This window comes from Myxocyprinus asiaticus, chromosome 33 (assembly GCF_019703515.2).
Source record: "Myxocyprinus asiaticus isolate MX2 ecotype Aquarium Trade chromosome 33, UBuf_Myxa_2, whole genome shotgun sequence".
NCBI lineage: Eukaryota > Metazoa > Chordata > Actinopteri > Cypriniformes > Catostomidae > Myxocyprinus > Myxocyprinus asiaticus.
Window position 1 is genome coordinate 26,232,764 of NC_059376.1, and position 21,978 is coordinate 26,254,741.

Sequence of the window (21,978 nt, forward strand, 5' to 3'; positions counted from 1 at the left end):
TTCAAACTAAAATAAATGGTTTGGCAGTTGCAGAAGTTACTTTGAAACATCTAGAAACAGGTGTTGTCTCTCTTTTGTTCAGGTGGGGGCAATGGACCTTAAACTCAACTTTTTGGTCAGTGTGTACACCACACATATGGGCATTCCACGTTCTGAGACTGAAGCCCTTCTGGGATTTAAAATCTCTTACCCTGCACCTCCCTACCACAGCCCAGACGACAAGAGTGAGAAAGCACCGAATGACAAAGAGGAGGAGAATAATAATAATAGCGTGTCTCCTGTCAAACCCGGCCCAAATAGGACCCCGAGTGTCAGCCAGTGTCAACCCTCTACCTCATGGCACCAGCAGGAGGAACTTCCTCTTAACGTGCCTCTCTGGAACAACAGCCGAGGAGTGTCACCGATAGGCACTGATGACCCCTCGCTGTACCGCATCCCACCTCCACCTTTCCACGAGGGCACGGACAACAGCCGCTCACGTAGGCCCAGGAGACCGAGGCAGCAGGCGGCCATCGAAAGTGACACATCCCTCTCCATTCCCTCAGTGGACCATGAAGAACTAGAGCGTTCTTTTAGTGGTTTCAGCATTTCTCAGGCCAGGGAAGAGGATTATGTGCCTCCTGTGAGTCTGGGGCTGTTTGGTGGCGGTGGAGGGGGAGCGCTGTGCACCCATCTCAGGCCGTACCTAGCTGAAGGAGAGTCAGATACAGACTCTGACCTGTATACACCTGGAGCACTGTCCCCTCTGTCTTTTACTGGGGAGGGGGCTTTTGGTGACAGGGTCTGGCCTGGTCCAAAGTAGTCTGGAGCTTTGTAGGAGCTTTGTTTTTGTGTGGACCATTTAAAATCATTGGAGGAATGCTGTCGAAATGAGTCCTTTGCAGTCTGAACATAGATAACGAAATTCCTATCTTGGGTGTGACTACTGACTGCACAAACACAATTGCAGCATTGGCAGAGAGAGAGAGTGAATCATAAATGTTGCGATTTAAAGAAAGACCACAAACTTAGAGACCCTTATTAATAACATGGCAGACAAGTATGAGGATGTTTGCACTTACAAAAGGAAAATATTGTGTGTATTCCATTAATGGCATGGATCTTAACTAAAAATCAAACAAGGAGCGTCTCTTTAGTTTGTGAGGGCACCACAGCTATTTCAAACGCACTTTACCTAACTACTGTATGATTGTAATTTTGCTTTATGAGATATTTATTTGATAGTTTCTTTTTCTGAAAAGCATTATGAGACTAATGAAAATGAGTCGTTAATCTGGGCATGTGTTTATTGAAAGTATTTAATGGGAACTTTAAAAGGCTCTTTTGGAGAAAATTATTTCAGCCAAAGAAAAAGATGAAAGAAAGCACTTTGTAGCTGCGCATGCCTTACAGGTATATTATACTTATATTTCTTATCTGTAGAAAGGGAGAGGAATACATTTTTATAGCTACACTGGAAGTCAAAGCACTTTCTAATAAAGACATAATTTAAGAAGAAATGCATTAATATTTGCAGAAGTACCTGGTGATGGTCAAAGGAGAAATATTCATGCTATTGTGTGCAATCTGTTTTAATTTTCTAGAATTGCAAATGTGCACATGATATATTTTATGCTGCATGGCATGTTTATGGAATATAGCTTGCTGATAAAAACCTAAAAAGATGACATTCCAATTAGAAAGGAATAGCATTGAAAGAATATGTCCCTTTAACTGCAGTCAGATTGCTTTCTTGGAGACAGACAGTAAAGTGGGAATATGTTGCTCCCATATAAGATACATTTTAATTTGTTTTATGTTTTATTAATGTCTGTTTTACTTTTCAAGCTATGTAGGTGTCCTGTAAAGGCAAGATACCACATACGTACATTTGCAAAATATATAACTTTTCCAACTTAAAAGTTATGCGCTAATCCATTTATCTTAAATGGTCATAAGTAATTAGGGATGACAATGTTATAAGACATTAAACATTTTTCAAAGCATTTCAAAGCAAATATTACAATATTAAGTAGCATCCTGTAAGGCAATAAAGTTGGTTCTATCTGAGTCTACTGGTTTGTCTGGTTCATTAGCTTTTGCTGAGTAATTTACATGCATGCTCTTCAAACATAACTTGGTCTTGTACAAATATTTCTTTATCATACATGGAGAGGCTTGACTTCTATTTATTTGTTTTGAATCATGTTGAACAGCCAAGATCAATGTAAATTCAGTAGATCCATTCCAGGCTGTCTGTGGCCCACCAGTAAGACAGAACTCCCACCACTGTCACCAGACTCACTGCTAATGCTGATTTCAGCAGGACAAGACACTATAGAGAGATCAAGAAGTTTGAGATTAAAATATTTGTTTTGATTGTCTGGCCTGATTAAAAATCCCTTTAAGGATTGCATAATGATGATTCAAATGAAGCTTATTACACAGTACATTGTACTTGGGTAATAGCAATATCTGGGGTGAAAATACATTTTTATTAGGATTTTTAAAAATTTAAACAAAGACACGTGAAATTAATCAGAAATATTTTAGATTCTGCACTATTTCTAGGTCACCATTAAAATAAGCAAATTTGTGTCACTGACCATGTTAACCCTTTTGCAGAAGTAGGCCAATATATCGGTTTTACCGATTAATTAGAGCAGGCAGTTGATTTTTCCCATCAGTACATACATTATCTCTCCTAGTGGTCGACCGATATATATCACAGAGGCCGATATTCTGACTTTTTTAATTATCGCATCGGCCAATAAATGTTCCTGTTTGGCCAGTTTTTTTCTTGAGGATGCCAAAAATTGCCTGCTTGCATGTAAAGCATCTGAGACATGTAAACGAACAGTCATGGTTCATTTTGTTGTTATGTGCCATCGTGTTTCTACAGTAATAGACCGGTGTGCAAAACAGTCTAATTTAAATGGCCTTCATATCAGAGCTGCGGCGGACATGTTTGAGCTCATAATGTTAAAGTGTTAATGTTAATTCAAATCATTATGCTGATAATACAATTTGAAAGGGGGAAAATATACTAAATTAGAAAAAAATGCAAAATAGGAGCAATTTTCAATTGTGGACTTTTAAAACCAACTGTTTATATAATACATGTATTTTGTTTTGTGCAACTAATGTGTACTAGCATGTTGTCTACCATAGCTAGTATTTAAATTAGGTTCTGGGGAAAACCTATTCTAATGCAAATGCTTTTTCCAAGACTCGCACAATATTATTTACCCTATTGCTCTTATGTTGTTCCTTCAGATTCTGGCCTGGCTTTTGTAATCTCTTTGGCAAGACCTTTAGCCTGCATGAACGTCTCTCTTTTGGTTCATCAGATTCACTTTGGTCCTGTAACACATGAAGGGAAATAAGATCATGACAGAATGACTCTTTGATAGTTTGTCCTCTGCTGAATGATCTGATGCTTTTACCTCAGTCTTCCAATTATTGAAAGTTATTTCGTCTTCTGTATTTGATTCCTGTTCACTACTGTGGGCCAAAATCAAAAATAATTTTACAGATTTGCATGTGAGATAGTGAAGTATGGCAGTGGTTCTCAAACATTACAGTCCAAAACTTCAGTAAGTATCTGTAGTATTTGGTTTGCAGTTTCTTTAAGCTCAATGAAATCCATCTTACCTATCATCATAATCCTCCTCAAATTGAGAAGATTCTTGATCCAAGCTTAATGTAACTTTGTGGCTCCTGACTGTTGCTGTTGGGAGAGAATTTTACATTTATATTTATTGATTGGGTAAATGTTTTTTCCAAAGCGGCTTGCAGTGCATTCAAGGTATACATTTTGTCAGTTTGCTTCATCCCTGGGAATCAAAGCTATAAGCTTAGTGACACTAGCACCATGATAGCAGTTGAGCAACAGGAACATAATATTCACAACTGAACTTACACTTATTTTGTTCCCCTCCAACAGGATCTTCGTAGTATCTTTTAAATGCTTCAATTCTGGCCTGTTCCTTCTCCCAGTCCATCTCTGTTTCCTGAACAACATTCTTCAGCTCCTCCAGGAGCTTTTCCTTTTCACCACAGATCTCCTTAGTCGTATTAATTGTATGGAAGTCATCTCCTTTAATGTCATCGCCATATTTTTCAAGCTTCAGGTTGTCCTCATCCATCAGTAATGATGAGGACCAAACTGTCTTTGGTTCTAGGCTACCGATATTTTCTCCAATGTCTGAAACTTCTAAAGGTTCATGGTTGTGTTCATTGCTGCTTTGCTCTGGTCTGACTGAACTAGACTGTGCAGAATGCAACTCACTTACACAACTCACTTCCTCTTCACTGCTGAGAGGCAATATCAAACACAAAAATAGATTGATGGGGTTGCATGTTAGGCACTAAAGTATTTCTTGAAGAAAAAAAACTTAACTTTTGAAGTTTCTTCAAGCGGAATAAAATCCATCTTACCCATCACTGTCCTCCCCATATTGACAAGATTCTGGATCAAAACAAAACTTAACTTTGTGGCTCCTACCTGTTGTTGTTGGGAGAGAATTTTACCATCATTAAGTTGTTCAAATTATTCCCAATAAAATTGAGATTGAGAACTTGATGGTTCACAAACAAGCACCTACCCTCATTTATCTCTCCTTCAACAGACCCATAGTATCTGTTAAATGCTTCAATTCTTGCTTTTTCCTTCTCACAGTCCCTCTCAGTTTCCGACCCATCATTTTCTAGCTCTTCCAAAAAATCATCTTCTCCATCACATATAACCTTTTCTCCCTTAATGTCCCAGTCATATTCATCAAGCTTTAGATTGTCCTCAGCCATCAAGGACCAAAACATCTCAGGTAGTAAAGTGTTGATATTTTCTCCAATGTCCAAAACTTCTAATGGCTCACTGTTGTGTTCTTTGTTGTTCAGTTTGACTGAAATGGACTCTGAAGGATTCAGTACACTCACACTACTACGGTTTGGATTTTCTGAAGAGTTTGTCCAACAATCTTCCAACCTGGAGTCTTCCATTTCAGCTCCAGAAGATGTAGTAATGCCTGACAAACCTACTGACAATCACATATACCAGGACTCCGATGATCTGTGTCTTCTATATCCACTTCGTCGCACTCAATGCTTTTCCAGTCTCTAGTAAAGTCCTTTGTGAAGGAATGCTTTCGTTCAGGGAGATCTATATTCTTTACCTCTTTGCGTATATGAGAAATAGGATCACCCTCTTCCCCTTGGCTTTTGTTGTAGTCACCATGGCTGCTGATATCGCTATCATAGTCAGGCTGCTCATTTATGTATTTTTCACTGTATGTTTCCATTTTGGCAATGGATTGAACATTTCCAAAATCAGAGCTTTCTCCAAAGTCTGAAACCCTCCTGTTATCTTTTTCTGTTTCTAAACTGTCATTGAAAAGTTGATAATTTACACAAACATGCTCGTAATCATTCTCTGCATCATATTTACCAGAAATTGCCTCAACGTCCAGCTCTTCATTCTTGAGAGTGGCCATATCTTGGGGATCCATACTGCTTTCCTTTTGAATATCATCATGAGCTGAAGTTGTGGCTAGGTTCTCTATCTCATGGAAACAGTGTACCACCTGCTTCTCACTCCGCTTGCTTATATCGGTTGGTATACCACCCTCATGACTTTCACTGTTGCCCTCATTTTCACTTTCAGACAGATCAGAGGAGTAATCTGCTAAACCCTTCTCTACTCTCTCATGATCATCTTCTGTAAATTCTTTTATCTCATCCTCAGATTCATCCTCTGTTGAGACTTTTGGGCAATCGTGCAATTCTGACTCTATGGCACTAAATTTATTGTCATTCGTTGCATGCTGAAAAACATGTTCGGGATCCACTCTGTTTTTAAGTTTATCCAGCATCTGGCAGGACAATAGATGTGATGTTGTTTTCTCCATTACCATGTGATATTCTGCACCCAGATCATGGCGAGTTCCTTTTGTAGGAATCAATTCAAGTAAACTGACATCCTCTGCCTGATCTTGTTCGTTTTCCATCTGATGGAGGTCTGATGTCTCTGCATGCATCTCAGATTCACTCTCTGTACTTTCTTCCTCACATACGTTCAGTTGCTGGTGTTGAACTTGTGTCTTATTTTCAATTGAATTGTTATCATCCCATGATTCATAGACCATAGATGCCGTCTTCATGCTTTGTTCATCTAATAAACAGTCCTCACTGTTCTCAGAACAGTTATTTATTTTCCTCTTCCTTATTAGCATTTGTTGAGCAGACATAGTCAAAGGTTCACTGGTGTCTCTGTGATTGTGGTTGTCCACCATGGCTGTCTGTCTCTGAGGCATATCATCACTGTGTGTTGTTTTAAAGTCATCATCAAAGTGTACGTGCTCAAAGTCTGTCTCTGTTTTTATATAATAATAAAAAAAAAAACAGTATGCAAATAGAGGAAGTCACTAGTGTTATAGAGTTAAAAGTTCAAACCTATTTCTGAACATTAGAACAAGTTCATTGTTTAATGATAAACATGTCATACATACTGTAGGTTTTTAAGTGAGCACCATGATCTGCACACTTGGTTACAAATTTGAATAATAATAATAGCAATAAGAAAGAATTGATCTTACCTGGGAATGCGTCCTTCAAAAAATCAGCAGTGTTTTGTTCCATCTTGTTTATAACAAATCAGACTTTGAAATAATTTCACCTTATGAAGAACAAAATCAAACAAACACAGATATGACAGACATATGTTCCCCCACTGACAGAACGAGAGTTTGTGATGCTTGCCGCTTTGTGTCATAACTGCTTCCTGAAAATATGAACATGAACAGAAACACAGACTGAGCAAATACTGTACCAAACAAACTTAAAACGAGATGAACGCAATGGAAAATGTTATTAAATATAAATGTCAAAAGCTCACCTGTATTTACATGATTAATTATTTCTTAAAAATAATTGTGCATGTGTGCATGTTACTGCTGCAGAAGAGCAGCCTTGCTTGCCATTTCTAGGTTGTGGTTTTAGAAACACGCAACCACATCATGTCAACTCTAAATTAAAGCATCCTCCTCACAAGTTACACAAGCTTTATTCAAAAGCTGCTATGTCTTTCCATACAGACACCTCATCTGATGTAAAATGCATGTTTTTAACATGATCAAGATAGTTGGCTTCCATTTTGAGGAGGTTTTGTTTTTGTCAATGATTGTAGTGCTGTCTGTTTGTGTAATTTGATTTATGGTGTGAATTGTTTATTGATGTTATAGAGAGTAAAAGAATCAAGAGGACAGCTTCTAATATTCCTCTTAGTCAAGACCGTGTAAGGGATTGACGGCTTGTTAAAGAAGTTATTAAAAGATCAATATGGCCAAAAAGAGTGACAGAACATTTAATCTGTGGATTTTAACACTGGTTCATATTTTATTGTTATTATTATAATTTTTTATGGCAGAGTATGAGTACTGATACTCACCAAACCACTAGGGTGGGGCGATATGGCCCAAAACATCATCACAATATTTTTTTTTTGTACAGTAAATATCGAAAATTACTCAAAAGTTTATCATTGATTTTGAGGATTTTTTTCAATAATTATCAAGATGGTTTTATCGCCCAGCCCTACTCACAAGTCCTGTACCAGTATTTTTAGTAGTGATACAATGTTCAAATACAGTGAGTCTGAGAAATTGAGGACAGTGTGTTTATATAGAATCAATCATCTATTATATCCACTATCAACATCAAATACAGGATACTATAGCTGAGCTAAACTGCATCATAATCAAAATACATCTTTGACTGTTTTAAGTAATATTTATGTTTAACAGTGTATTGGGTAAGAGATGCCTACAGCAAAAATTTCAGATAAAATGACTGTTTTTGTTGCTCTGACACCTAGCGGTGTAGATGCAGCATCACGCAGAAAAATAAGATTTTCCAGACAGACTCAGAGAATATCATAATTAATGCTAATTAAGTGAGAGAATAGTTTCCTTTGGACGACTCTAATTCTCACTCAAACCACCAGATCCTGCCAGAAGACGATGATGGCAGGGGAGAGGAGCTTACCCCTTACACCAGGACGGGGCCTAAACTGGTGATGTTGGGGTGGTGGAGGGAGAAAACCATTGCGGGATAATGAAGTGATGAAGGACAGATTTGTGGAGCTTATTAAGCATAGGCAGGGTTATGATTGGATGAGATGCTTAAATTGAATGAATGACGTAATGCTTACTACGAGTCTTCCTGACAGAACTATTGCTTAGGCTTTCATTTTTCAGATATTGATATCATTGTAAAAATCCGATTCACAGTCAGGTATGATTAATTTACTTAGTGAGTGAAAGCGTCCAAATATGTGAGATCCCGGGCAGCTATTATATATGAATATATACGGCATAAAAGCAGAGCTCCTATCTACTTGAGTGGGGAAAGACCGAAATATCCAAAAACAGCTGATCAAGATTAATTACGATTAAATAACATATTTCAAATTAGCAGTTAAATCTAAAACAATGGTCTCATAAATTGTGCTTTTTTTTTCTTTTTAGCTCTGATCATGCTAAAAAATTTGATTTTTCAGGCTGGTCCAGCTCATGTGCATGAGCATTCTCGAGTTGACTCTTTTACCTGACTTTCTTTTCTACATCCACCATATTGAGTGTTCCAATTTTTCCCATTCATTTTAATACAAGTGCTTCGTCTTGTAGTCTAAATAGTCTCTACTAGAGTCCTCACCAAGTGAGTGTACATCATTTTAAACACATTTTTCAAAAACACTATTCTACTATTACTGTGTCTTTCTGTTTAAAAGTTTAGCTATTAGCAAAATTACTAAGTGCACCTTTCATTTCTGTAGCAGCATGACATTTTCACAGTGAAAGTTCTGCATGGCATCAGATGCTGGTGCCATAGTATGTAGTACAGTACCAAAGTATAGTATGAGTACCAGTAAATTAGCACATCAGGTACTGCCTTAATCATTTTCATTATAAAGCAGTTCTCAGATTTTCATTGTTTCAGAGTTCATGACGCAGGAGGTAGCGATGGTTTGGTTTTAAATCAACCTCTACGGGATAGTGGTCACTAACTTCCAGAGCCTGTGCAAATAAAAACAAACAAAAAAAATTGAAACAGATTTTGAAAGATGATTAATACTTATTAAGTCAATAAGTTTTGCAGTACCTCTTCTTCAGATAGACTGAACTCTTGTTTGAAGTTGAATGGCTGAGCTGATTCCGGAACTATCCCAGAAATTAGTTCTTTGCCATGAATAATAATCCTAAAGGAGAGTTTCAGAGAGATTGGACTAAGATTGGACATAAATTGGCATATCATTGTGGTGAAACTAGTTACTAGTTTGGAGTCAGAATGCTACTGTGCATAAGGTTAGTATGTGCTAGGTTGGTTAGGGAGATAACTTGACAGTTGTGAGTTGATGGTGGACCTGTCATAGGCGCAGTGTGTTTTGTCACGGACTGTAGTGTCCTGATTATCTCTAATCAACCAGTGGAACTTCGGGTCACTCCTGAGACGCACATTTTTAAGTCCTTTATTGGTAACATAGTTGCAAGCTGCATTCAGATCACCCAGAAACATCACATTCTAGATAAGAATGGTAATAGAGTGTTATTATACTTTCCAGAATATTAGATCAATCTATAGATCTTAATGAAGGTGTTTTTTTTTTACCTCAGTTCTCCATTTTTTCCTGACTGTTTGGAAGACCTCGTAGAGTGCCTCCATTTCTTTCATTGCATTCTTAGGGCAGGTGTGTTGACCAATGAGGACAAAGTTCTTCACCGCTGTAAGAAGATATGACCAATCAAATTCAATAAGAAGGTACCTGAAATAATTATTTTGTAATAATGTGCTGATAAAAGAAATGCTTCATAGAATGTTTCATGATTTTGAGAAGCACAAGTCATACATGTTGTGGGTGAACGGATCCATATGATGAAAGGTTCTCTGGAGAACACTACTGCTTCTGCTGCTGTCTCATTCAACTCTGGATGCTGGTATTGCTCTTGCACCTGTAGCATATCTTTTCTGTGAACACAGCACACAGAAATTGAAATGGGTAATTCAGCAAAAAATGAAAATTCTGTATAAATTTACTTACCCTCATGTTGGAATCACATAGTAATTTCTTTCTTCAGTGAACACAAAGGGAGTTACGTATAGCAGAATGTCCAAGCTGCTCTTTTCCAAACAATGAAAGTGAATGGTGACCACAGATGTCAAGCAAGATTTTCAGGGTACATCAGTGAATAACTTAATATCAGTCTTTTCCTCAAACATTTCTATCATATGCCTTCAGAAGACTTGGAATATAGCGCACAAGTTGTATGGGTTCCTTTTATGATGCTGTATGGTGATTTTTTTGTCCTTTCTGGAGCTTGACAGCCCCTTCTCCCCATCCACTTTCATAGTATGGAAAAGAGCATGTGACTATTCTGCTGAACATCTCCTTTTGTGTTCCATTGAAGAAAGGACTCATGGTTTTGGAATGACATGATGGTGAGTACATGATGACAGAATTTTAATTTTGGGGTGAATTATTCCTTAAATGTTCTTTTTCCTTTTTTTTAATTTATTTATTTTTTATAAAATGTCAAACTTCTTATCAAACTCCCTACAAATTGTTTACAGTCCCAGTGTTAGCTGTATTCAGTATGTTGAGAAAAATAAAAAAAATAAAATCAGTTACAGATTGCTTCATGTTAACATTTGTGGTCTTCAATACATTTTCACTGGACACTTCCTTACCTGTAAATGTACACATACTGCTCTTTATATGTTTTCTTCCCCATTCTTTTACTCTCTAAATGGGTGTAAATGTGAGACGTGTCAAACCTGGAATTGAAATGACAATAAGAACATTGTCTTGGAATTGTACATGGATTCATAAATACAAAACAGTTTTTAATGTACTGTACAGTACCTATTCAGGTTCATCAACAGTGCAGATATGGCTTCACCTCTAGAATCTCGAACCTCCTGAATCAAACTCAGATCACAGCGTGAAATTATCTAGAAAAAAAAAGTTTCAAATCCAAGCAGTAGTTCCATTTAGGAAGAGTGTAGTACATTTTTAGAGAGTGGGACATTCTTGCTACATCTGGATGGGCAATATTTAATCTTTCTTGAGTATTCTTATTGTCAATTAATGTTTGTACCTTGATCAAAATCTCCATAACCTTCCTGTTGTGGGCTTTTGCCTCCCCATAACTCTGGATGTTGAAGGCACAGATCTTCAGGGAAATTACAGTAGTCCAAAAACATAATCCAACAAAACAAATCAGCAGAAAAGGCGGCCTCATTTTTCAGAGTTTCTAGAAATACATGGAGTTTTATTAAACACAACTGAATGTAAATTTCTGGACATTTATATTAGGACTTATATTAGGTAATAGAATAGTTTCCTGGTATCTTCCTGAATAGTTAGGTCTGGTTTTGATTTTCTTGCACTGTCAATTGCTAAATGACATAAAAACTGGCCTACAGCAGTGTCAAACTGTGGCATTGCACTTCCAGTTTTGTATCATTGTAGGTTGTCATTCAACCATCAAAATGTTTATCTTAATCATTTTAAATCTGCATAATAAATGTCATTTCTGTGAGGACATAAAATGACTTACCCTGTGTGGCAGCTTACAATTATGATCGTTATGGAGTTGGAGTCAATGTTGCACTTCACAGAATGATCTCTGGTTATCTTTACACAGGAAACCATTATGCAAAACAGTGTTAAGGGGAGGGGCAGCATGTTAAAATGTTCTTCTTTTTAAAATCAGCTGTGTCAGTGCTCCATTAAAGTGTAGGTCAGTCTGGAATGCTAAAGAGAGTGACCTGTCATGACAATGTGTTTTTGTCAGCCAATCGGCAGGACAATATTGTCCCTTTACCCTCAGTGAGTGCTAACTGAAAGACTTTTATGTACCTATCTGGAAATACTTTTGAAATCATTAAGTAAATTCTTGAATAGGATGCGTTTAGTACAAATATCAAAATTCATATTTCAGATGTACACAGGTCTTGAGCTTTTGAGCTACTATTGTGTTTGTTTTTAACCATAAGGATGTAAATGCAGTTGTATGAAATGTATATAAAGGTATTGTTCAAAAATAACAATTCTGTCATCATTTAATCACCCTGATGTTGTTCCAAACCCATATGCCTTTCTTCCGTGGAATACAAAAATAAATGGTTAGCAGAATAGTGCCTCAGTTGCTGATTAGTGCCTCAGTAACCACGCATCTGTTTTCCATGTAATACAAGTGAATGGCAACTGAGGCTGTTAGTCTCTTACATTCTACCAAACATCTTTATTAATAATAGAAAGATATAATATGCATGTAGAATTACATGAGGGTGAGTAAAGAGTAACAGGATTTTTATTTTATTTTTTGAGTAAACTAACCTTTTTTTAACCTTAATTTGTGCTTTTCTTTAAGTTATTAATGGTACCAGCCATTTATGGCCACAGGTACAGGTATACATTTTTAAGTAATTCATTATAATACTGTTTTGTAAGATTTAGACAGGTAGTAGAAGAACCATTAGAAAACATAATCCAAAACATTCTACATGATTGTGAAAATGTGTATTTTAAACAAAATAATTAAGGCATATTATATGTGTTGATGTTTATTTACAAAAAATACATGAACAAAGTTTCAAATTCATATAAATTCAACTGGAAAAAACAAAATAAATATAAACTCAAACAATAAATCTAGAACATTCTTGGCTTTGCTCTGTTACTTGTTATTTTAGTCAGACAGGTCTAACGCAGGTCCCACACTGTGCTGACGCTTCTTGTATCATGTAGTCCTCCATACGCTGTTCCAAGAGAGAGTAAAACTGGCACAGCTGCTTCCTGGCAGGTGGATGGTACAACCATAGGCCTGCCACCACCAAAACCATCATTAGCAGAAAGAAAAGGCTCATACAAAGCCAAGACCAACAGCATCCCCTCTGTTTGGGTAGAGGGAGAGAGAAGGAAATTAATTTGTATCAAAAATGTACACCAGTGTGCAAAAGAAAGCCAAACAAAACAAGACGAATGTGTCAAAGTCAAAATGATCCTTTTGATATTACAGTCTGGAATTCCACCATCCTTGTGTTGAAAAAAATCTAAATCTGGCAAAGGTGGTTATTATGTGGCATGTAACAATATGTTCAATAGAGAGAAAACAAGGAACTTATTGGACAAAACAGACCAAAATTAGGCTTATTGAGCAAACTTTCTGAGCATACTCATGTTGAAATATGGATTCGTACCCTGGTTCTGTTCAGGCGTGTGGTCCGTTTATTCAGTTCTTCCCGACACTGGGTCAGTCGGGAGCGATAGCCATAACACTCCTGCTCCAGGACCTCAAGCTCTGCCTGCAGCTCCATGCACTGCCATGGCAACCAGGTAGCCAAGACAATAAATATGGAACACTAAGCCTTTAATTATGTGAGACTAAGATAAGGTTTGGTTTTCTATAGAGAGTCAATACAATTTACAACAGAATAAAAATTCTATTGGTTTAAATTTATTTAAATGTCTCCCTCTAAAATGGTGACTGTCCAAGTGGAATCATCTCTTTGTGGAGCTACACTAGGTTTTTTTTTTTACTTTTTACATTTAAAATATAAAAAAACATTTGTCCTACATAGCAGTTAAATTCCAATATATTATAGGAAAGCAAATAAAATAAATAAAGACAACACTTTACTATAAAATAATAAATTGATTACATTTAATTGTTAGGGTTAGAATAAAAAAATATTGGACATCATCAGTTCTCTCTATCTGGCTGATCTTTACCTCTTTTTCTTTCACTCTGAGTCTGTGTTCCATCTCTCTGAATTGTTTGGCCATACTGTTATCTGTCCTCAGGAGCTGATCCAGTACTGAAGCTTCCTCATGCATAAGTGGTGTGTTATTATTCCACCACTCATGGTTGTGTCCTGTGAGTGCATGAAAGAAAGAGACAGAGATTAACAGATACATCTAACTGCTTGACAATTGGTCGAAGGCAGCTTGTTCCTCTGGATTTTGTACAAATTTACCACATATTACTATCTTAATATTAGGATGATGTGAAGTGAATGTCAGTTTTGTGAACTTGAGAATAAGTCTATTTCCACCTCACAGCATTTCAGATTTGTTTCAACAGCATGTAACTGCCTTCTGTGGAAAACCTGCACAACCAAAGTACCTGTGACTTTCTGTAGATGTTCTCTCAGGCTGAGGTTTTCTTCCTCCAGTTCTGCAAGGCAGGAATGAAGCTCTGCTCTCTCCTGTTGAAGAGATTCTGTTTGCTTTCTGAGCATCTCCTCATGTCCAATAGTGCGCTGCACAAACACAACAATAAACTCAACATGCCGTAACCTCTGAAAAGGGGCATTCATTCACTCCAGGGTAAAGTCACAGATCTTGAACAATTCCTGAAAGTCAATCAGCAGTTTATATAAAACATGGACAGAGCCTCCGAAAAATGGATGGGCCTAAAATGACCACCGTTATGTGCCAACCAAGCTTGGGCCCACCTGTAGTTACAAGCATGATTTTCAATACATTTCAGATTGGCTATCCTGAAATCAAATTGACCTGGGCCTTGGTGGTTTGTCAGCTTTTTTCAAAATTTGTGTCTTTGTTGTACACTGGGGCCAGAAGATTTTGTACAGATTTTGTACAGATTTTGCTGTTTCGAAGGAAATTGGTACTTTAATTCACAAAAGTGGCATTCAACTGATCACAAAGTATAGTCAGGACATTACTGATGTAAAAAACAGCACCATCACTATTTGACAAAAGTCATTTTTGATCAAATCTAGACAGGCCCCATTTCCAGCAGCCATCACTCCAACACCTTATCCTTGAGTAATCATGCTAAATTGCTAATTTGGTACTAGAAAATCACTTCCCATAATATCAAACACAGTTGAAAGCTATATGGTTCATAAAATGAAGCTTAACTTTGTCTTTGTGTTTGTTTTTGAGTTGCCAAAGTATGCAATAGACTGGCATGTCTTAAGGTCAATATTAGGTCAAAAATGGCAAAAATGAAACAGCTTTCTCTAGAAACTTGACAGTCAATCATTGTTTTGAGGAATGAAGGCTATGCAATGCTTGAAATTGCCAAAAAACTGAAGATTTGGGGGGCCTGTGTAGCAGAGTGAGCATTGATTCTGACTACCACCCCTAAGTCGCGAGTTCGAATCCAGGGTGTGCTGAGTGACTCCAGCCAGGTCTCCTAAGCTAACAAATTGGCCTGGTTGCTAGGGAGGGTAGAGTCACATGGGGTAACCACCTCGTGGTCGCAATTAGGGATTCTCACTCTCAATGGGGTGTGTGGTAAGTTGTGCATGGTTAGTGGAGTGTAGCATGAGCCTCCCGTGCTGTGAGTCTCCGCAGAGTCATGCACAGCGAGCCACGTGATAAGATGCATGGATTGACTGTCTCAGAAGCGGAGGCAACTGAGACTTGTCCTCCACCACCCGGATCGAGGTGAGTAACCACACCACCGTGAGGACCTACTAAGTAATGCGAACTGGGCATTCCAAATTTGGAAAAAAAAAATATATATATATATATATATTTAAAAAAAACCCTGAAGATTTCATACAAAGGTGTACACTACAGTCTTCAAAGACAAAGGATAACTGGCTCTAACAAGGACAGAAAGAGATGTGGAAGGTCCAGATGTACAACTAAACAAGAGGATAAGTACATCAGAGTCTCTCTAGTTTTAGAAACAGACGCCTCACATGTCCTCATCTGACAGCTTCATTGAATTCTACCCACTCAACACCAGTTTCATGTACAAAAGTAAAGAGAAGACTCAGGGGTGCAGGCCTTATGGGAAAAATTGCAAAGAAAAAGCCACTTTTGAAAAAAAAAGGTTAGAGTGGGCAGAGAAACACAGACATTGGAGAACAGAGAACTGGAAAAGAGTGTTATGGATCTTAACCCCATTGCGCTTTTGTGGGATCAGCTAGACTGTAAGGTGCGTGAGACCGACAAGACAGCCACATCTATGGCAAGTGCTACAGGAAGCGTGGGGTGAAATGTCACCTGAGTATCTGGATAAACTGACAGCTAGAATGCCAAGGACCTGCAAAGCTGTCATTGCTGCACGTGGATGATTTTGAAGTAGTTTAAGAAGTTCTTAACATTTTTTTAAAATTGTAATAGTAATTTTTCACGTTATTAATGTCCTGACTATACACTGTGATCAGTTGAATGCCACTTTTGTGAATAAAAGTTCCAATTTCTTTCCAAAAGAGCAAAATCTGTACATTATTCCAAACTTTTGGCCCCCAGTGTACCTCTAAGGTGCCCTGCAACTGTAGTATCTGATCAGTGCTATGGTCTTGCTGCTTCTTCAGCTGGCTTGAACCCTCTCTCAGCTCCTCACACAGCCTCTGCCAGTGCTCTGACTCTGCCTGGGTTGTCTGCAGCGCCCCCTAGTGGAAGTGAAGAGTGAGAAAGGAAATTTATCATTAGCATGAGGCCTAAAATCCCGTATTACACTACTGTCCAATCTTAAAGGGATAGGTAACCCAAAAAATTTAATTCTGTCATAATTTACTCAACAACATTGTTTCAAACCTGAAAGACTTTCTTATGTGGAACACAACAGGAGATGTTAGACAGAATATTATACTGATATATATATATATATATATATATATATATATATATATATATATATATATATATATATATATATATATTATTACTATTATTTATTGAATATATTTTCAATAAATTATATAATAATTTCTCCTCTGCATAAGGAGTCTGTCTAGGTCTTACCTGGAGGTACTTCATCTTGCTTTGAGCTTCTGCCTTTTCGTTTTCCGCCCTCTGAATAGCCTTCAGAGATTTCTGTTCATACTCCTCCCTCTGTTTTTCCATCTTTAGCACTACTTTTTTCATTCCATCCTGAGGAACCTTCTGAAGGAGACATAAAATACACAAAGTACAGCATTTTATCTTTATTTTCTGAAAAGTGGCTGCATACTCACTGATTTACCTGTGCTTATTGGGAGCCACAAGTTATCCCAGTATTCTGTTTATCTTACAAATTTTAAAAAGCAGAAAATATGTAATAATCCTCTTTAAAATCTTGTAAACTTAAATTTGAAGCTCAGATAAATTGCAACTTTCACTCTCTGATTGCCTGATATTCAGAAAGCTTCAGTTAGAACTCTTCAGATGTAGCGTTTGAATCTTACCTTGATGCAAACATGCAGCTGAGCCTCCAGAGCTTTGATCTTGCTCTTCAGCAAGTCCTCATCACAGCGAGTCTGCGGAAGGAAAAGGAAATGTACGTGTGTGTTTGTGCATTTGTAAGAGAGAGAGAGAGATACAGAGAACCACTGAACAAAGAGCAAAGAGTTTTCAGTTTCAGTGTGTATCATCTCCTTTTTTCAAACTGCCATCTTTAGAATTTTGATAATAACAAATAATTTATATTTCTAGATTGGTATCATACTGGCTCTCCAAAGATACATACTGAAATGTGTGATGATCTCATGGTGGTGGCAAAATTGACAAAGTTGAAAAGTTATATTGAGTGAGTTAGCATCACAGCAGCACAAACAAATCGCTTCTAACGCCTACACTTCTCTCCATTTCCTGTGTGAGAGAGAAAAAACCTTGCTATTTTTTTTTCCTGAAAGGGCCAAAAGGAGCCAGATGCTGTTGACCACAGGACCCTCCTCAAAACCTTCCTTTACGTTAATGCTGTAACCACATCAGGAAACTCTGAAACTGGTAAAGCCAGTAGCTATGCAGAATAACAGCATATTTTGGTTAATGCAATGGGAAAAAAAGGGCTACAGTAGGGGCATCTGAGCCTACTTCAAAGCAGTGCAATCACAGCTCATGTATATACAGTGTATATACAAACAAAAAAAGTATTTGGACACTTATAGACACCTAAGTCCCAGTTAAAGCTGTCTGTATGTCATTTAATAAGATACCAAATATCAAACCAAGCTGATTTTTAGAGGATGAATGAAGTCAGTTGCCCTCAAGTTCACACAGTTGCCCTTGTAGAGCAACCTGAACTACCAAACTTCAGTGTATGAAAAGTTTTTCTTTGATAAACGTGTTTGTGCTACATGTCTTTAAAATAAATCACTTGGTTTGATATTTTGTTATGTCATGCAATGACATTTATACATTTTGAAGTGTGACTTAAGTGCCCAAATACCTTTTGCGGCCACTGTATGTGGTTAGATGCATGTGCATTGAGTGATTTTAAAATATCCCTGAATAATGCTGTATTGATGGCTTTCAGGAGGAAATAGGTTTCTGATGTACCTTCCACAGGAGCTCTGTAGAGTGCAGTAATGTAGAAGCACTCTTTTGAAGGCCAGCAAGCTTCTTTTTAAGAGCCTCTTCTCTATATAAGGCCTCCTGCACAGAAATAAAATGACTCACCTGATCACACTGCTAAAAGTCTTGTTGATTTGTTCATACATTTTCACATGTTTCACATCACACTGAATATGAATGTTAGGGGTTTCCATACCTCTAAATAATCAGCCAACTTTTGTACATCCTGTACAAAAAAGGCCATGTAGAAGATTAATTATTAAATAAAATTGACACATTTTCAAAATTATTTTTACAAAATATACTGGCTTTTCTTTTCTCTTACAAGCACTAAAATGTCTTACCGCTTCTTTGACAGTGACAAATCCAGACCTGAACAAAGAGAGTTAATAATATAGAATCAATGACAATGTAACAGGTGCATTCTACTAAATGCTATTGAAATGTTAAAACAATTAAACAATTGTAAACCATTAAAAATTCACCCAAAAATGAAAATTCTCTCATTTACTCACCCTCATGTAATCCCAGATGTGTATGACTTTCTTTCTTCTGCAGAACACAAATGAAGATTTTTAGAAGAATATCTCAGCTTTGTAGGTCCATAAAATGCAAGTCAACGGTGACCAAAACTTTGAAGCTTCAAAAAGCACATAAAGGCAGCAGAAAAATAATCCATGCGACTCCAGTGGTTAAATTCATGTCTTCTGATGCGATCCATTCAGTTTTGGGTAAGAACTCCTTTTTTACTGGTTATCTTGCTATAGCAGTCTCTAAGCATGATCATTTGATTTTAGCTCGATTACACTGCCTAGTGCTTGACACATGCACAGAGCGTTAGATGGCGCTAGGAAGTGTAATCGAGCTTGAAATCATGATCGCCAAGGAGACTGCTGATGTCAAGTTATAGTGAAAAATCTGGGTCTGATCTCACCCAAAAGTGATTGGATATTAAGACATTAATTTAACTACTGGAGTTGTATGGATTACTTTTCTGCTTCCTTCATGTGCTTTCTGAAGCTTCAAAGTTTTAGTCACCATTCACTTGCATTGTTTGGACCTACAGAGCTGAGATATTTTTCTAAAAATCTTTGTTTGTGTTCTACAAAAAAAAGAAAGTCATACACATCTGGGATGGCATAAGGGTGAGTAAATGATGAGAGAATTTTGGGTGAAATGTTCCTTTAAGAAGGATATAAAGGTAAGGTAAAAGCACCATGGGTGCAGCCTACTCACTCAGTCTGCAAGCCAGCACTTTGTATTGTCTTCTGGCTGTTTGAGAGCTGACTAATATCTTGTAGAAGAACTGAATTAATTACACATTAAAAAAAATAACCATTTCATCATTATGTGCATACTAACAACAAAACTCTTTCCATTTTATACTGTATATCATACGGTTCACAAAACTGTGTGTTATGACATGTAAACCTTTAAAATAATGTTATGTGACATGGCCACCGTTTAGTCTACTAACCTCTCTTTTTTTTCACTTTCCTTTTAATCCAACCACAATTTAGGGCCTGTGCATCCCCCTCTGATTTCTGCCCAGGATAATTTTCATTATTCAGTGAAGATGTGAAGTCTGTCTTTGGAGTTTGTAGATTTCATGTCAATGTTATTATAGAGGATGTTATAAAATAATACACAGTATCTTGGATTAACAACTATTAATGAATGAACAATAAGCAGCGATATCTGATACTACTTTTGCTCAGTCACAGGTAACAGAGCTGATATTAATATTCATTTCTGTACCTGCTTTGCAGATTTTATGCCATCTCTCTTGAGCTTTGCGTTTTGACTTGTTATCAAGAGTCGTCCGATTGACGTTGAGGTTTGCGTCATATGCTCTGATGCATTCAGGATTTCCCTGGAGTATTTGTGCCTTGGCACTGAAGATAACAGTGCATATGTGCCATGGTCAACAGGTCTTCTCTTTGAAAACTCAAACTGTCTTTTGCGATGCAGTTCATTTCTAATCCACCTTGTGTCCAGATCTCTTGTGGGACTACGACAACATGTCATGTTGCTCCGATCGCTGATCTCTCTGTGCTTCACAGCACGCTGTTCCAGTTTATGCTCGAAATTTGTGGCATGGAGACTTCTGCTGTCCCCCTCCATTATTTCTGAGTCTGAATGAGTTTAAAACTTTGGAAGATATTTCAAGGCACTAGATTATCACCTAACTATGTAAATTAATGTTGTTTCACGAAGTGGCCATTTCCTGTAATTGAAAAAAGTAAACACATTTCCATCCTTTAGTGGTATTATGTCATTATCTCTCAAAAATATATAATCCAAAATCAACTGAATGACACAACATTTAAAAAAAGAAGATCATGTGCTACAGGAAATTTTGCTGATGTGTATGAGGTCATACTTGGAAAGGTCTTACTCTATACTGAGCAATCGTAAATTGCATATAAATATCAAGTAATTAAATTAAAATTAAACACTAAATTATATTAGAAAACGTACTTTAAAATGACGAGTGTCCAGTCATTCACCTCTGTTGTCATATTGTTTCAAAACTCAAGCATTAACATGAGATATGTGCAGCTGAAACAAAAAGGTAGAATCTTCAAAGATTTATTTAAAATGCAAATTTACTTAAAATCAGTTATATGCAGACAACGGCATAGTAATGACAGGAGAAATACTGGAAGACACAAAGACATTGTGCACTGTTCCCACTTATTTATTTACAACTATTTTAGGCACTGCACAGACTGAAAAGCCACATGGCTTTCAAATAGGCTTTTTAGGTTTTGAAAAAAAAAGGGGAAAAAAATTCCAATTGCACAGTAAAAATAAATATATCACTTAAAATACCCTCTGCATCCTCTTCTTGGAACAGTCAGTCTGACTTACGAGTTACAACTGAATAAGAAGCCAGCATCAAGAACCATTACAACAACATAGAGGCCAAATGTAAAGTAATCTAAAACATTTTTTTTTTTTTTTTTTAGAAGGGTTGTTTCTTTAGGATATCTCATTAAAGTACCTGTTCTTAGATGAATTCTTGGAGGCAGAATAATTGTGAAAGAAGAATCTGAAAGCTTTGAAGCAACATGACTGTTGAAAACTGGTTCATTTGACAAAGGGCGGTCTATTTCTTTTGCCTTGCTTGTTTAACAGGAAGTTAGATGAACCTCACAACTTGCATGAGTTCCTCTATCTCAGCAGCCATGCATATTGAAACTGATGACACACACGGATGGGCCCTAAGATTAGGGCTGGAGGGAGTTTATGATATTGGCTGTTTAAATGTAGCAATGTATGGATGGGGAAGGACTGCAGAAAAATTGGGACAGAAGAGTATCAGGGTTTGGTGTGTAAATCAAACAAATATCAAGACTGTTGTCTTGATATTTGCAGATTGGAAAAAGGAAATAGCATAAACACATATAATTGACAGTTATTGATTTTTGTTTATCAAACAGATAATTAGATAATGAAAGAGATAATGACAACAAAATAAATTTCAAGACTGCTGGTTGTTTGTTGGCAAATAATTCTATAAGACATTCTCAATGTTCAATGCACTTATCTATTTAATTCATATTCAAAGCATTGGAAAACTCCAAATGCATTTAAATAGGAATCAAAATGGACAGCGTTTTCTCTTCACAAAGATATACTGTTCAAAACATGCTTCCTGACACTGCTTAGCCTTATTC

At 37.0% G+C, this 21,978-nt stretch overlaps 3 protein-coding genes across 12 annotated transcripts in view; 1 reads left to right on the forward strand and 2 right to left on the reverse strand.

Moving 5' to 3' along the window:
* Window positions 1–2,049, forward strand: part of LOC127424041 (potassium voltage-gated channel subfamily KQT member 2-like) — a 32,424-nt gene extending 30,375 nt beyond the window's left edge. For both annotated transcript variants that reach the window (XM_051668831.1, XM_051668832.1), the window contains one exon: window positions 83–2,049. In XM_051668831.1, coding sequence (XP_051524791.1) covers window positions 83–802 — 720 coding nt within the window. In that variant the 3' untranslated portion in view covers window positions 803–2,049. The remainder of the gene's footprint in view (window positions 1–82) is intronic.
* A 116-nt stretch (window positions 2,050–2,165) lies between these two features.
* On the reverse strand, window positions 2,166–12,437 carry LOC127424040 (deoxyribonuclease gamma-like). Of its 8 annotated transcripts, none has more exons than XM_051668830.1 (10): window positions 11,130–12,437; window positions 10,895–10,983; window positions 10,720–10,806; window positions 9,881–9,999; window positions 9,643–9,755; window positions 9,398–9,555; window positions 9,136–9,232; window positions 6,573–9,050; window positions 3,634–3,703; window positions 3,425–3,483 (listed from the first exon to the last, which is right to left on the reverse strand). In XM_051668830.1, the coding sequence occupies exons 1-8, from the start codon at window positions 11,271–11,273 to the stop codon at window positions 8,970–8,972; spliced, it is 888 nt and encodes a 295-aa protein (XP_051524790.1). In that variant the 5' UTR covers window positions 11,274–12,437; the 3' UTR covers window positions 3,425–3,483; window positions 3,634–3,703; window positions 6,573–8,969. The 8 variants fall into 8 exon arrangements, with proteins under 8 accessions (XP_051524787.1, XP_051524786.1, XP_051524785.1 ...); XM_051668829.1 differs by having other exon boundaries at window positions 3,634–3,709; XM_051668828.1 differs by lacking the exons at window positions 3,425–3,483; window positions 3,634–3,703 and adding an exon at window positions 4,989–6,349 and having other exon boundaries at window positions 11,130–11,285; window positions 11,592–12,437.
* Window positions 12,438–12,586: 149 nt separating this feature from the next.
* On the reverse strand, window positions 12,587–21,448 carry LOC127424039 (TRAF3-interacting JNK-activating modulator-like). Of its 2 annotated transcripts, XM_051668820.1 has the most exons (15): window positions 21,303–21,445; window positions 20,777–20,857; window positions 20,054–20,522; window positions 19,773–19,884; window positions 19,532–19,601; window positions 18,640–18,667; window positions 18,492–18,521; window positions 18,281–18,376; window positions 17,188–17,259; window positions 16,766–16,906; window positions 16,276–16,413; window positions 14,163–14,298; window positions 13,769–13,911; window positions 13,237–13,356; window positions 12,587–12,930 (listed from the first exon to the last, which is right to left on the reverse strand). In XM_051668820.1, exons 3-15 carry the CDS (start codon window positions 20,417–20,419, stop codon window positions 12,730–12,732), a joined length of 1,653 nt encoding a protein of 550 aa, XP_051524780.1. In that variant the 5' UTR covers window positions 20,420–20,522; window positions 20,777–20,857; window positions 21,303–21,445; the 3' UTR covers window positions 12,587–12,729. The 2 variants fall into 2 exon arrangements, with proteins under 2 accessions (XP_051524780.1, XP_051524781.1); XM_051668821.1 differs by lacking the exon at window positions 20,777–20,857 and having other exon boundaries at window positions 21,303–21,448.
* Window positions 21,449–21,978: the final 530 nt, after the last annotated feature.

Coding starts and splice junctions, on each gene's coding strand:
- LOC127424039 (XM_051668821.1), bottom strand. CDS start 20,419: ATGGAGGGGGACAGCAGAAGTCTCCATGCCACAAATTTCGAGCATAAA. Junction 19,602..19,772: donor GAAAGTGAAAAAAAAGAGAG/GTTAGTAGACTA, acceptor TAATTAATTCAG/TTCTTCTACAAGATATTAGT. Junction 12,931..13,236: donor CACGCCTGAACAGAACCAGG/GTACGAATCCAT, acceptor CTACCCAAACAG/AGGGGATGCTGTTGGTCTTG.
- LOC127424040 (XM_051668822.1), bottom strand. CDS start 6,615: ATGGAACAAAACACTGCTGATTTTTTGAAGGACGCATTCCCAG. Junction 6,350..6,572: donor TTTGAAGGACGCATTCCCAG/GTAAGATCAATT, acceptor ATATAAAAACAG/AGACAGACTTTGAGCACGTA.